The following is a 15,292-nucleotide window of genomic DNA, read 5'->3' as shown; positions in this document are numbered from 1 at the left end:
AAATCCAGGATTCATGTTACGCATGAATTTCAGATACATAGAGACTAGTTTCCGAGTCTTATTTATGCCTAATTAAAAATGCATTTCAGGCTGAAACTTCTGGCGTGGTATTTACACAACTTCATATTCATCTTGGCATGGGCTACGTCCCCCTGCTAAATTTGGCTCCCTAGACCTCACAGTCCCTTGGGTGAGAAGTACCTGTGGTTGGGAGCGAACTAAGATCGGGGCGGGACCAACAGTGACCCAAGGCAGGGGCGGGGCCAGAAATACGGGGGCGGAGCAGGCCTAGGGAGCGAGGCGGGGCCTACATTCTGGGGCGGGGCCACCGGACGGGGGCGGGGCAAAAAGAGATCAGGGCTCGGGGTGGGGCCAGATCACGGGGGCGGGGTGAAAAGGACGAGGGGTGGTCCTTGAGAGGACTAGCTGATTGGGGGCGGGGCCAATGCCCGGGGCGGGGCCGGCGCGCGCAAGCACGTGATGGCGGTTGCCAGGGTGAAAGGTCGGCGCGCCGGCGGCACTCCCAACATGGCGGCGGCCTGGGCTGTGGCGCGCCGTCCCGAAGCTGAAGCGCGGCGGCCGCCCTCTTTCCGGGCCGCGCGGCTGCTCCTGCTGCTGGCGGCGGTAGCGGCGGTGGGGCCCCGGGAGGGCGGCGCGGCGCGGCTGTACCGCGTGGGCGTGGACGCCGTGTGGTTGCTGGACAGCGGCAGCGTGCGCTCGGCCACGGGCAACAGCTCGGCCGCGTGGCTCGTGCAGTTCCATTCGTCGTGGTGTGGCCACTGCATCGGCTACGCGCCCACCTGGCGGGCGCTGGCGGCAGACGTGCGAGGTGAGGGTCCCGCGCCGGCCGACGTCCCTCCCGCGCAACAGCTGTGCGGGTCTCAGCCTCCGCGGGGGCCGATGGCTTTGCCTGAGGTCGCCAGCTCTCAGAACGCCGACTTCATCCTGTCCCCAGCCTCTTATGTTGGCCCCTCCCTGGCCAGCCTTGACCTTCCCCGTCCCCAGCAATTGCATTTCAGAGCCTGCCACCTTCTCCACTCTGGAAGGGTCCCCGTTCCTGTCAAACCCCAACCTGGTTTGCTAGGTAACCGGCCATATGGTGGGCTTCGGGCCGAGAAACTTAGAAACCCAGACACTCTGGGGACTGCTCTGCAGAAGCAGAAAGTTTGCAAAGCGTCTTCTTGCTGGGCTTCTCGTTCACTAACCATAGCTTTTGAGAAATCCTGCCTTTCTTAGTGCTGAGTTACGTTTGCAGACCTCAGACCTCTTCCAGCAGCTCCCGAAAGTGGGATTTAAGTGACTGTGCAGTAGCTTTTCGAGCAATGGCTGAGGTTTGGCTCCCGCCGCTTACTACTGTTGAACTAACCTCTAATTACAGATCTCTCAGGGCAAGACAACAAATTGTTGCTCTTCTTCCTGTACCTTTGCCTTTAGGTCTGCTGTTGAACACTACTGTGTTTTTCTTCAACAGATCTGCAAAGAGCCTTTCCCAAGTACACAATTGCAAATGACTGTTTTAAGATGTTTACCTTATCTTTCCTCCCTGTTGGGGCACTTTATTTATTTATTTTTTTAAGAGTTTCATGGTGTAATCTAGGCTGGCCTAGAATCCACTGACTTCCTGCTTCTTGAATGCTAGGCTTTTATTTTATGTAGAATCTAATGGAATTGTTCTCTTGGGTCTGAAGGTTTTCTTTTTCTTTCTTCCTAAAATTTATTTTGTTTTGAATTATGTGGGTGTAGATGTGTGCAGTTTTTCATGGAAGCCGGAGGTGTGGATCCTCCTAAGCTGTAAGATGTAGGTGCTGGGAATCAATTCCCAGTCCCTGCAAGTACAGAATGTGTTTTTAACCTCCAAACCATTTCAAGTTTTCTTAAGTCCCTGGCAAGCACTAGCCGAAACTGAGACCAGTGACTGAAAAGACAGAGTTTATATTGGGGTTTTGTTTTTCACTTTTTTTTTTTTTTTTTCAAAACCACTGAGTAGTAGAGAGGACTTTCCTGTTCTTGATACTTGTCAGTGGGCATGCGGGTGACCCTGGCAAGACTTGTTGGCAGCTCTTTTGTTTATTTCGGTTCTGACTTTCAATCTAGTAAAGGGCTTGTAGATGTCATAAGCCACACCAGATGTTATAAGCGGGCTCTTCTGTAACCAGACCAGCAGCAGAAGGGGTTAAGATGCCCCTGGAACTTGAAAGGAAGACCGTTCCGAAAGTGTCACATAAACACCCACGGTTAGTGCTGTGGTTGACTCAATGAAGTAGAGTTGCCTTGAAAGAGTGGCTGGCTGCCAAGAAGAGCCTGAGACTGACTTTAGGTCTGGGGAAAGAGCTGACTGGCAGGAACAGGTGAGAACCTAAGGAGGGAAGCAGGGCCCTCAGAGTATGTTCGAGTGTGAAGCAAGTCACCTGGGGGTTTAGTAGACACCCTTGTTATCGGGCTCAGCCTAGGCTGCTGGGTGGGTCCCAATATCCTGTCAGCACAAGCTCCAAAGATGTCAGGTCACCTGTTGTAAGGGATCCTACGTAACTGCTAGATACCTGCAGAAGAGACAGTGTCCCTTGTGATGTCTGCCATGTCCTCCTGGGATACTGAGTTCAGTTCCTCTTCTGTACCTTGTCTTGTGGGATTCTGTGCAGAGTATGAGAAGCACTAGACCCTCTGCCCCAGCCGCCACTTGGTATGTTCCTACCAGGGCTCCCTGCCTGGGTCATCCAGCAGCAGGGAGGATGCTTAGCCACACAGTCTATGGGCCTTGCTTTGGGTTCTCCCCAGGTATCTCTTCCTGTCCCCTTGAAATAGCACCCAATGGTCCGTCGTCCCCTTACCCCGCAGCCCCTACCCCAGACTCTGGTTGGATTGGCTTTGCTGCCATGGTGGGGATTGGAACTAGATAGATGGTGGCCTACGCCTGCTTTCCTGCCCCTCAGCTTATCCAATTGGAGTAAGCAGCTGGGAGGTCTGTAGAGGGAGGGCTTCCCCAGCTATGTGTCTTTGGTTCAGGATGCCTTTCCCTTCCTCAGAAACTTACGCAGGTGTTTCTTCGTTGACTTTTAGGGGGAAATAGTGGGTTTCCTTGTGAGAAATAGGTTAACAAAAGGTCTGTTCATTGGGCCCAAAGGCTGTTCTAGTACTTATGTGGCCCTGGCTTAGGCCTATCCCATCTTAAGTATTTCCCAGAACAAAACCTGCTCTGTTGAAACCATTTATCCCAGGCTGTTGTGTTTGTTTCAGTCTGGATTGGCAGTTGGCACCTGTGCTTTCTCTCCTGGCCACTGAAGGATTTGTGTAGATGCCTAGGAGAACAGGAATGTGCCTGAAGAATGAGCCTGTGTCCCTCTGAGCTCTTCTCTCCCCTTCAGTACACCTTGGAGAGCAGAGCAGATCTGTGTTGGCCCTAAAATTCTTGGTGAAGGTCTTGAAGGGGAACAGGAGACCTGGCAGGTCATCATCACAGCATCTAGGATGAGTCTAGAACTGTTGGTCAGTCTCTATATTGCAGGTGATGGTACCTAGGTGACAGGCCAGGGTCTAAGTCCAGGCACAGGTGATTCCAGAACCCCATTGGCACACTTCTGTGTCTCTAAAGAGGACATTGGGAATTGAGAGTGGGAGGTGTTGGGCAGATAGTTGGGCACAGAGTGTGCCACCCACAGGTAGAGGACTGAGTAGTGCTCTGTCACTGTTGCCAGCAGTAGCTGAGCCTTTGTGCTTTCCCGAGGTTCCTCATTCCCATGGTGTCAGGTGTCTTCTGCTTGCTTAGAACACAGGCTCTTGAAGATGACTGCTTAGTATTTATGGGGTGCCTGTTACCCATTTACTGAGAACAAGTAGAGAGGGACACTGGCGACAGTAATTGCTGAGGGGTGTGGCAGGACTGGCAGGGCCCAGAATCCTGGAAACTACAAAGGGCAACCACTCTTTGGTGTATGTCACGGCCATCTGGTCACTTTACCATTAGCCAGGGCCAGTTGCCAGCTGGCCAGAGAATGTGCCTCTCCAAGGCAGCTGCAGTTAGCATGTCAGGGGCCTCAGCTGCTTGTGTGTTTTCAAATAACCAAGTGGGTTTTACTTAACAAGGCTGGCCATCCACTCAGAGGGCTGTCCCCACTGCATGTCAGGTCCCGGGCCGTGGACCGGACCCAGTCATCACAGCAATTCCTGCCTTGTCTCTCCAATGTGTGCTTTACCATCTCACCAGCAGGGCTTGTTGCCCTCATCCCCGTACACCCTTGAATGCTTAGGGCCACATCGTTTTCCAGCTTACCAAGACTAAATAAACCAAGTGCTGAGAATGCAGAACCTTGAGATCCAGCCACTCCCAGTGAGGCTGGGGAAGAGTGATGCCCTCGTTCCCACGCTGGTCCTGGGTACTGGTGGGTAGCAAGTATCAGAGAGAAGGTTCTAGGAAGTCTGGAATGTGGGCTTGGAGACTTGGCTGTTCAGCATTTTGTGAGGGTGAAGAAGCCATAAGAGAGCTAAAACAGTCCTGCCTTGTATTTGAACCTGGGAGCTAATTCACTTGTAATCATTTTCTAGAACCAATGATATTTGGTCACAAATCAAGATTTCCTCTGCTTTTCCATTGAGACATGGCAAGTGATGGGGAAAGTTAAATCTGTTCATTCAGCAGTAGAATTACTTGTCAAATAAATTTGAAATAACTTGGTCTACTGTGTATCATAATTATTTCAAAGATATTTCTAAGCCTGTAGTACTAAAATAGCTAAGCTGAGTACAAGCCAGAAATCACTTGTAATTTAGTTATCCTTCCCTCTCACAACCTCTGCCCTCCAGTGGGGGCCCCGTTCCCACAGAATGGAGGGGACAGGGACAGCCTGGCTGGTGCAAACAAGCAATTTGCATTCGGTTTCTTTTAGTATGGTGTCCTGGCTAGGCAAGGCAGGCACTGCTGAATGAGGCACACACCCCATAGCCAGCCTTTTCAGGGTTCTGAATCCCATTTTTGGTGAAGTAGGTGCTGTGTCTTTTGTTTGCTGTGAATACTGTCCATCTGCCAGCCTCAGGCTTCAGGCTTCACTGTTTCTAACTGTCACTGCCGTCTGTTGCAGCTTCCGCAGGGTGCACAAGCCCAGCTGGGTTTTCCCTCATGAGATACCAGCACACAGGCCCTTTTCTCTGGATGCCCTCCGTTAAGGGGCACTTTACCCAAGTGTGGCTCTGCAGGTGCCTTATCGGCTCACCAGGATCTGGAGAAGCAGCTGGGCAGGTGGTGCTCGCATAAGCACAGAGCTGGACTTACAGCATTAGCAGTTGGCAGTGCTGGCTCTGAGCTAACTCTCACACTCTTCACCCAGCACCGCTAGACTGAAGGGAGTGCAGGCAGGGCCCTGTTCCTAGAGGGACATGCAGTACCGAGAAAGTAATTGTAGGACTAACCTGTCCGTGCTAAAGAAGCTGGGTTGGCAGTTGGGGAAGGCTGGTGCCCTCTGAGGAGTTGTCCCTTTGACTGGCCACAGCAAGGACAGAGAGCCCAGGCAGGACCCCAGGTCCAGAGGACATTAAAAGGGTGGTAACCTGGTCAACTGCCCATCCTTCTCCTAAATGACAAGAAACCAAAAACAAACCATGGTTTTATACTGCAGAGCAGACTGCTGAGAAGGTCTGGGTAAAAGAAAAAAACTGGAACCCTAGGAAAGGCAAAGTAACTCTTCGTACCCTTATTGATAGAGGCCAGTAGGGTCATTGACCCCCACAGCCAAGGGTCTGGTTGGTGGTGGGGAAACAGAAGAAAGTTATACCTTCTAAGGTCAGCTCAGGGGCTTTGCAGCCCTTTCAGGCCTGTGATGTTCCCTGTAGACAGAGCAGAGGCAAGGCACATTCGTGACGGTCCCTTGCACTTTTTAATCGCAGAGGGAGGGATGATTTGTTTGAGGCAAGGTCTTCAAAGTTGCCATCCTCTTGCTTCTGCTTTTTGATGCTGGGATTCCAGGTGTGGTGTGTACCAATATACCCAACCAACTGTATAGATAGATTTGGGCCAGTGCTTACCCTGAGGCAAGAGTAAGGAGTGATTCTTACAAGGAGACTTAATGACCCATCACATCTGAGCCCAGGGTATGGTCATGCTCCCCGCCTGGTCAGCTTCCGCCTTCTGGCTGCTTTCATCCTCAGCCACTGTGGGCCTCGGATCCTTCCCATCTCATACTAGGACTTCAGGGTGTCTGTGTGGCTGCTGTTCATTGATCACTAGCCCTGGCTACTTATGTGAACTCCATACCCAGTCAGTAAGATGCTGATGGGGTAGGTCAGCACTGAAACAGCTTTGTCCTAGCCACGCACTGTCCCTAGTAGTCTTGTAGATTGATCCTCCAGTGTTCCTCTGCCCACACCTTCAGTGATCTACTAAAGGACATTGTTAGCATGGTGACATGGGTTCCCTCAATGAGAATCTGCTCTTTATCTCTCTCTTTTTTCTCTCTCTTGGTTTTTTTGAGACAGGGTTTCTCTTTTAGCCCTAGCTATTCTGGAACTCAGTCTGTAGACCAGATTGGCCTCAGACTCAGAGATCTGCCTGCCTCTGCCTCCCAAATGCTGGGATTACAGCATGCACCAGCACACCTAGTTGAGAGTCTGTTTTTATTCTTTGGAAATTATGCTTTGGTGCTCCAGGGTGGACTCATGGCAAAGATTTCCATCACTGGCAGATGACCTTGTTACTGATCCTGTCTGAAGGAGATAAGCTCCACGCTCATTTGCTCCTTAGTGCTGCAGCGATGGCTTTTTACCATGCTGATGAGTCACCAGACTGCTGAGACAGTGTGGGCCACCCAGGGCTTTCTCATTTCAAGCCAACAGTTGCCCCATGTGGGGCCAGGCAGCCGATCCCATATGATTGAAATGATTGTTGTGAGGCTGAACAAGAGAGAGCCAGTGGTGTCTTCATTGTAACTATGCGTGACAGTTGGAACTGAGGAGGAAGACAGGGCATTTCAGGAGAAATGCTTGGACAGCCAGCTGCAGTCACCACAGAGGCAGGGCTCAGAGCGGGCCAGGCCAGAAGTGGACGTTGTGGTGCGTCAGTCCCGTTGCCCCAGCAACATGGGAAGGACTTGTTCCCGGCCCTTGTCTGTGATGCACATGCACTGTGTGGTAGAATTTGTTCTTCTGAATCTCTGAGGTCAGAGGGCATTGTCATTAGTAAGTGTTCTACAGATGCTTGGTAAGAAGACCTTTCTCTGGCCCTAGAGAGGTCTCAGCCTTGCTTCCATGGCCTTGGGATAGTCTGTGGCGCTCACCGGCTGATGACTGCTGCTCTGCTCGTGGTCCTCACCTTCACCTTCATGCACCTGAGTGTCGTGGATGCTTTAGTGGTATCCCCTCAGGGACCTGGAGGGAGACAGGAAGAGGACCCAGCCAAGGGAGCAAGTGGGGTTCAAACCCAGGACGAGAGATCTGACAGAGTGTTGTGTGACCGTGGGGACCTGTAAAGACTGTGGTTTGAAGCCACAGAGTTCTGTGAGGTCCTGCGTCAGCTCCTACAACTGTTTGCACAAGGCTATACAAACTTGTTCTCAGGAGCACAGCTGAGCTAAGAGTCTCCCTCCATCTTGATAGTATGGCTCACTGTGCCTTGCTGCTTCCCAGAGCCCAGGTAGTAGATTAGCACTCAGAAGCATCAGCTTCCCCACATGCCCTCCTTCCTTGTCTCTGTCCTGGTATCCTTGTCAGAATTGGTTCTGGAGTTCCCTCTTTCTTCCTTATCATGTGGGTACTTAGAATTCAGTGTCCTCAGTACAGAGTAGGGCCGGGTTGAGACAGTGTGGATCAAAAACCCACAGCAGTGTTCTGTGCTGGTTATGCTGCAAGGCAAGGAGGTTGCTCGTGTGTTTGGGGACAGAGCCGACTGTGGTGGTGAAATCTGTGAATTAGCGATGAGGCCTTGCTCTGATGGAGAGCCAGGGTGCAGTTGTCAGCGAACGCTGCTCTGCATTCCTAATGGACTAGGCTCTCAGTGCCTTCAGTCTTCTAGATGCCGAGCCATATCAGGAGGGCTCCTGTGTTCGGTCTCTAGCGCTGGCCCATATTAACCAGCCATTCTATGATCTCAGCACTCAGGAGGCTGAGGCAGGAGCATTTCAAGTTCAAGCCCAACCTGGGCTACCTAGCCAGAGCCTATCTCAGACAAAAGCAAACAAAACAAACAGACAAACTGCAAAGCTGGCTCTGTAGTTTGTCTTGCTGAGCACTGTCCCCTGCAGCACTGGGAAACTGTCTTTTCCTGTGCCTTGTGTTGGAGTGGCCTTCTGCTTCAGATTCTGGAAGGCAGAATCTGAGAAACACAAAGCTAATACCCAGTACCAGCAAGCAGCTGCTGCAGTGCCAGGATCAGCCTAGGGATGTCCTCTGCCCCTGAGCCCCCAGCACCTACACTTAGTTCTCCTGAGTATGCATGCTTAAGAAAAATCTGAAAAATGAAAACAGGACCAGACCCCACCATGCAATGCTAGGTGCATCCATCCCAGTTCGGGGTGGGTTTGGTATTTCATCTGGCTGGGAGACTGGTTCCTGCATTTTACTCGTGGAGATTTTTCACTGTTACACTCTTTCCAGGCAGAAGGTGCTTTTCTAGAACACTGAAGGAAAGTGTGGGTGGGAACACTCAGTGTGCAGAGTGAATTGGTTGGGTCTGTGAGTCAAATCAGGGTGGTGGGAGTGAGCTGCTGTGCCAAATGCAGGGCGTGAATCTGCCCTCAAAGCACCTTGAGCCTCAGAGTGCCTTCTGTGCCATCTGCCCCTAATTGGATGGGAGTATTAACTGTTCTTCCTCAGTTCTGTGCCATTTGAGACTCCAAGGAAGCTAAGCTTGTGATTCAGAAATACTGGAGTTCTCTTCTACGTTTTTAAAGTGGCCTTGTGGCAGAGCTGGCTTTCCATAGCCAACAGTATTTATTTGGTTAGTATCTGTGATGACCTATTCTTCTTTCTTATTCTTAATAAGATAAAGAAAGGGTGTGTAATACAAGTCAGGGTGGTATGTAGGAAGGACACTGGGGTGGCTCACAAAGAAGACAGTCATTGACCTCTGGCACCTGGTGTAAGTGTCCTCTGACACTGTCCCTTCAGCTCAAGTTAATCCCCATATGCAGCCTCTGAGGCTTTTGAACATTACTTGTTCTCAGAGGAATGGTTTCATGTGACAGAATAACACTAGCAACACAGAACATGCTGATCGCCTGTATGAACTGTATGAGCTCCTGCCCAGAAATCAAGCAACTTCCAGGCAGCTTATACAAGGTCACCCAGGTGGCTCTTCTGACTGTCTCTCATGCTTGTTCCCCCGGCCAGCACTGTGTATCTGTGAACTGTGCTGTGCTGCTGACCATGCACAGGCCACCAAGCAAGCTCAGCACTTCTTGGGCTTGGGCCTAGACAGGACCCCTGCAGGACCAGATGCTGGGAAGTATGCATGATGATGTGACTTAATACCCTGGAGATATTAATGCACGGCTCTTAGAAGGACCCCCAGCAGTCACCTAAAGGTACACCTGATGCTAGTGACCAGAGGGCAAGGCAGAGAGCTAGGCACTTATCTCTGTATGTCCCTCCCCTGGGTGAGAGCTGAGAAAAGAGGCTACAGCCCTGATTTAATGTGTATTTATTCTAAAAATGATGGAAGTGCCAAGCCCCCCCCCCCCCCGCCCATGCTCCTGCAGAAGCAGACTTTGCTTTTTTTTTTTTTTTAAATTCCTAGCTGTCCTGGAACTTGCTCTGTAGATTAGGCTAACCTCAAACTCAGAGATCCACCTGCCTCTGTCTCTGGCGTGCTGGGATTAAAGGCGCACCTGACTTACATTTCGACTTACATTTTGCTTATTAAGACTAATCCCAGCAAAAGAACCTGATAAAAATCTCTACCTATGCCTCTTTTAAGGAGCTCTAGGGAAAGTGTCGAATGTGGGCAGGATGGGAGGAGATGTTCAACTAGGTGCCTAATGGCATTAGGAGCATGCGTCATTTGCTATGGCCATGGTGGTGTGTTGAACTGAAAAAGACAGGAAGATTTATGATGGATTGGGATAAAACATTCACAAGAGCTGGTAATTACTGACACCAAGACAAGGCACATGTAGGGCATTTAATCACCATGCATGCTATACTTGGTATCTCTTGTAGTGTTCCATTACCATCTTTCAGACAATGCTTCCAGGTTCCTACACTTCCACCCATCAGGTGTCTTTTAATAGGAAATGGTGTATAGCAAGCTGCTGAGTGATTTGAAAATTCAACGAAAATCAGTTTTCTCAGTGAACAGTGGTGGAAGACACCTCTTGTTTTGGTTAAAATGTTATTCTGTTTTCCCAGCTCAGCACAGGCTCACAAACACTTAAAGGGAGGAGGTACACAGGTGGTTTCACTGCGGCGACTGGTGCTCATGCAGATGCTGCCTAGGATGGGATGACGTGGTGCTCAAGGTCCCATTTCTTGCCTTGTAGACTGGAGTGCTGCCATCCGTGTCGCTGCTCTGGACTGTGCAGAAGAAAAGAACCAAGACGTATGCCGCACATATGACATCCACTTCTACCCCACTTTCAGGGTGAGCCCCCAGCAACCTTGACTCTGCTCCAGTCCTGCTTTTTTTTTTTTTACAAGGGGCTTTTGGGGCAGAATTCCTGTACCAGTAACTCCTAGGTTATCATTAAAAACTTTGTGCGAATTTGCATTCACACTGCCCAGCACACTGCCCCTTTATTCCTCATCTTGAGTCGCAGAAGGCTCTGATCAAGAGCCAGGTGCTTTATGAAGCCCCTGATCACACACAGAAGCCTGTTGGGTGCCTATCTTTGTGTGATATCACGCTGCTTGGTCCTGTTACTGGCAGAAGGCACCATCAGTGTTGAAAGTGGCTTCCTCAGCACCTTGCTGCCTGGGCTGCAGTTGGGCCTGCCACCAAATTTGTACATATTTCTTCCACTAGAGGGCAGAGTTACTACCTGAGAACCTGCCGAAGGTCTGTCTGCTTAGTGTGTGCATGACTGTGTGGCCACATGCTTGCTTTTGAACATCTCAAATTCATGGGCATCTCCAAAACCACATAGCCCCCCCTCATTCCTCCTCCTCCTTCTCCTCTTCCTCCTCCTCTTCCTCCTTCTTTTTTTCTTCCTCCTCCTTTTCTTTTTTCTTTATTTTGGAGACAGAAGGTTTCTCTGTGTATCCCTGACTGTCCTGAAACTCACTTTGTAGACTAGGCTGGCCTTGAACTCAGAGACCACCTGCCTCTGCCTCTTGAGTGCTAGGATTAAAGGTGTGAGCCACCACTACCCAACGCAGAGATAATTTCTAAAAAACCTTTGACTCCATCTCTGCACTTCAGTCCTGCTAGTACTTTGCACTTTCAGAGGCAGGACCCAGCCCAGTGGTGTCCCCTGTGTTTCCCCACCCATTCATTGACTGGGCTTTGCTTCCCTATGACTTCCTATGCTATACCTGGCTTCCCAGTGTAATGCTCTGTGGTACCAGCCCCAGAGACCTCACAGGCCCTTGCTGCTTGTTCTCTTGCTTTCTAGCCTTGGGCTGATAATGTCACATGTATCTCTTTCTTACTTGACACTAACTTCATACCCTCTATTAAACAGTGCTGTTGGAAATGTCTGGGCCTTTCTTATACTTCACATGACTTTGCCAAGATTTGCCCATGGTGCTGGGCACTGCTGTGGCTCATTGGGTTTGGCTGTGCAGTAATGTCTCATTGAATGTGATGGCCCTCTCTGCTGAGTGTTGAGGTATTTCTTGGATTTTATTATATGGACCAGTGAGGGCCCCTACCGCCTTCATACACACAAGTTTCCCTGGCTGGGTCTGGGAAGAAGGCCAGAAGACTCCATGGGGCCAGCCCTTCCCACAACATGATGCATCTGCCCATGGTGCAGGACAAAGTGCCTGTGCTCCCTGTTTTCCTGGTGACAAGTGCGTCTGTGTTTTTTATTCTTGAGGAACTGTTAGATATCTGTCACTTTCCTCTTGAGTGCGTCTGCGTCCCTCCACTGTTATAGGATTCCTCTGCATCTCTGCACTGTTTCTCCTGTGGCCTTTGTTGGGAATCCTACCTAGCCTCTGCTGTCGTGATGTGCTTCTGATGGGGCAGCCCTGGTCGGAAGCTCTCCTCTTCTCAGAGGCTCTGGATAGCTCCTCTTCCCTAGAACCTGTGCCCTCAAATTGCTCTTCAAGGGATACCACCTTTGTAAGGATCCCGCCCTAGTGAGTTGTCTTGCTTCGGATCCTGTTGGACTAGAATGACATAGTGAAAGCCAGTTGGTTCTTAGTACAGTGGTTCACGCATCCACAGGAACATTGGTGTCCATGGAAGCATAGAACATGTCTTGTGCAGTCAGTGTAACGTTAGGAGGGGCTTGACCAGAGCTCCTGTTTGAGTCATCTTGTTTAAGTATATGCACAATTCCCCCAAGCTGTTTCTTATTTTTGTATGTGTTTCTCCTTTAGTATTTTAAAGCATTTACAAAGGAGTTTACAACTGGAGAAAATTTTAAAGGTAAGATATGCAGTATTCTATTCTCATCCCATAGACTGACTCCATCAACCCGGTAAACTGAATATGGTCCCAGCAGATGGAGCCCATGGGCCTCCTCTCTGCAGTCAACATATTTGCACCAGTACTGCCTGACTTTCTATTAAAAGCTCAGAGTTTTAATAATTTGTGTGGTAATAAGTTTTAAAAACATTTTTTTAATTATATGTGTGGTTTGTGTGTGCACACCTATCTGTCCTTGGAGGTCAGACCCCCTGAAACTGGAATTATAGGAGGCTGTGAACCATCTGTTATGGGTTTTAGGAACTGAATTCAGTCCTCTGGAAGAGCAGTACATGCTCTTATCCACTAAGCCATCTCTCCAGCCACAGAAAATTCTTCATTTTGTGCTTTGCCCTTCTTGGGAAATGTGGTAGTAAATTTTTTATTTCTTATTTATTTTATTTTATTTTTGAGACAGGGTTTCTCTTTCTCTGTGTAACAGCCCTAGCTGTTCAGGAACTAGCTCTTATAGACCAGGCTGGCCTCGAGCTCACGGAGATCCTCCTGCCTCTGCCTCCCAAATTCTGAGAGTAAAAGCATACACCACCACTGCCCAGCTAGTAGTAAATTTTTTTTTTTTTTAGTAGTAAATTTTTTACTACAATTTTTATTAAGCTTGTCCTTTGGCTATTTCACGCATGTATATCCTCCATTCTGGCTCTGCACGTTCCAGCCCTATCCCGGTACTTACAGTCCTTTTCTCACTTTCATGTGGTAACAACTTTTATTGAGAAAGTGTCTAGTGGAGCATACATACACACACACACACACACACACACACACACACGTACAGGGCTCAGCTCATATATTTTAGTGTGTGAGCCTGGCCAGGTAAGCAGTGCCCTAGTGAAGACCAGGTGACTGCTTCACAGGCTTGTCCCCTGGGAGACACCTGCCATTTCTGGCATCAGGAGTAGTGTTTGCCTGTGTTAGCAGTGTATATGAAGTTGTTGATGCGCCTGGCCACCTCTTACCACCATGAGCATGAGATTTGTCATTTTGCCAGGTATCCTGTTGCCTGTCACTTGCTCTGGACTGTGTGATCTCCCATTGTATGCACCTACTACTGATCACGCTACAACCTGTCAGTGAGCAGCTGTACACACAGGGTTGCATGAATGGTGCTGCTGCCTTCACTGTCCTTGGGCTCTGGGCTTGGGATGGCTGCTGAGGTACATATACCCGCAGCCACAACCATGACCTAGATTTGCTTTTGTAGGACCTGACAGGGAGCTGCGGACAGTCAGGCAGACAATGATTGATTTCCTGCAGAACCATACAGAGAGCACTCGGCCTCCTGCATGCCCACCCCTGGACCCTATTCAGTGAGTAGTTCCATTGAAAGATGGCCTATGGGGCCTAGAGCATCATGGTGGTAGAGCTCAGCAAGTGGGAAGTTCATACCTCTTCCCAAGTTGCATGGTGCATACTGGGGCATGGTTTTTAAAATCTGTGTGTAAGTGACCAGGGTGTGTGCATGCTGTGACATCTGAATATTATGGAAAGCACTGAACGTTTTGCTTTCTCCTGACAGGCCCAGTGACATCCTTTCCCTCATGGACAGCCACAGTGGCCAATACCACGCTGTTGTGTTTGAAAGCAATGGTTCTTATGTTGGACGAGAGGTATTGTGTTTTGTATGTTCTGGGGCTGCAGCATGGGGCATGGTGGGGGTAGGCTGTAGTTAGTGTTGTGGGGGTAGGCTGTAGTTAGTGTTGTGGGGGTAGACTGTAGTTAGTGCGGTGGGGGTAGGCTATAGTTAGTGTTGTGGGGGTATGCTGTAGCTAGTGTGGTGGGGGTAGGCTGTAGCTAGTGTGGTGGGGTAGGCTGTAGCTAGTGTGGTGGGGGTAGGCTGTAGCTAGTGTGGTGGGGGTAGGCTATAGTTATTGTGGTGGGGGTAGGCTGGAGCTAGTGCGGTGGGAGTAGGCTGCAGTTAGTGTTGTCGGGGTAGGCTGTAGTTATTGTGGTGGGGGTATGCTGTAGTTAGTGCGGTGAGGGTAGGCTGTAGCTAGTGCATTGATAGCAACAACCAGTGAGCCTCGAGCTATTGTTAGTTATAGAGACCCAAGTCACTGGCGTATATAGCAAAAAATGCTGGAGTGACAGGGCTTGCCTTTGAGGGTCCAGCCATAGCTTTGTCTTCCATCAGTGCCATTACCGTGCACTGTTACAGATCTCCTGTGTTACCACATCAAGAGTCTGTAAGACCTTGCTTCTCTGTAAGATGTTGGTGTCATGTGGGTAGTTCAGAAACCTTTGGTTTTGGCTAAGTATCAAACCAAGGTACCAGAGACCTAGTTGGTAATACCAGGATCCCTTGAAGACAAGAAGGAAGCCTCCCAGCCCACATGGGAATTCAGCACTGACCCCTGGGCTCTTCCCTCCTGCCACTTGAGTGCAGTTCTCCAGGTTATCTGGGTAGCTCAGGAAGGAGGAGATAGTACTACCCTCAGGAGGCCTTGGAGGGTGTGAGGCAGGCTCCAGACAACAGTGTGGCAACTTCATGTGCCTGCTGCCCTCCAGGACCTTACTGTCCTCCCTCCACGTTTGGTGATACATCTTATCAATTGTTGGCAGGATTCTCGGTCAAAGGACTGAGAAGCAGTGGAGCCCAGAACTCCTTCATGCCCAGCTCCTTTCTGTAACATGAACTGGGGGCCTGCTTGTTTGGGTTTCTGTCCTCCCACCAGGTCCCCACAATTGTTTAGCCCCAATCACACATAGGTCTCCTTAAATTATAAG

The 15,292-nt window shown here is 49.9% G+C and overlaps 1 protein-coding gene across 1 annotated transcript in view; it reads left to right on the top strand.

The window, feature by feature from the left end:
* The first annotated feature begins 494 nt into the window (after positions 1-494).
* Qsox2 (quiescin sulfhydryl oxidase 2) overlaps positions 495-15,292 on the top strand; it is a 29,740-nt gene continuing 14,942 nt past the window's right edge. Inside the window, exons 1-5 of the mRNA XM_050155174.1 lie at positions 495-829; positions 10,458-10,558; positions 12,463-12,511; positions 13,770-13,875; positions 14,085-14,175. Of these exons, the coding sequence (XP_050011131.1) occupies positions 529-829; positions 10,458-10,558; positions 12,463-12,511; positions 13,770-13,875; positions 14,085-14,175 (648 nt within the window). The 5' untranslated portion in view covers positions 495-528. The remainder of the gene's footprint in view (positions 830-10,457; positions 10,559-12,462; positions 12,512-13,769; positions 13,876-14,084; positions 14,176-15,292) is intronic.

This window comes from Alexandromys fortis, unplaced genomic scaffold (genome assembly GCF_014885135.2).
Source record: "Alexandromys fortis isolate MF-2015 unplaced genomic scaffold, M_Fortis_MF-2015_v1.1 scaffold_72, whole genome shotgun sequence".
Lineage (NCBI taxonomy): Eukaryota > Metazoa > Chordata > Mammalia > Rodentia > Cricetidae > Alexandromys > Alexandromys fortis.
This window is presented reverse-complemented; position numbering and strand designations above follow the sequence as displayed.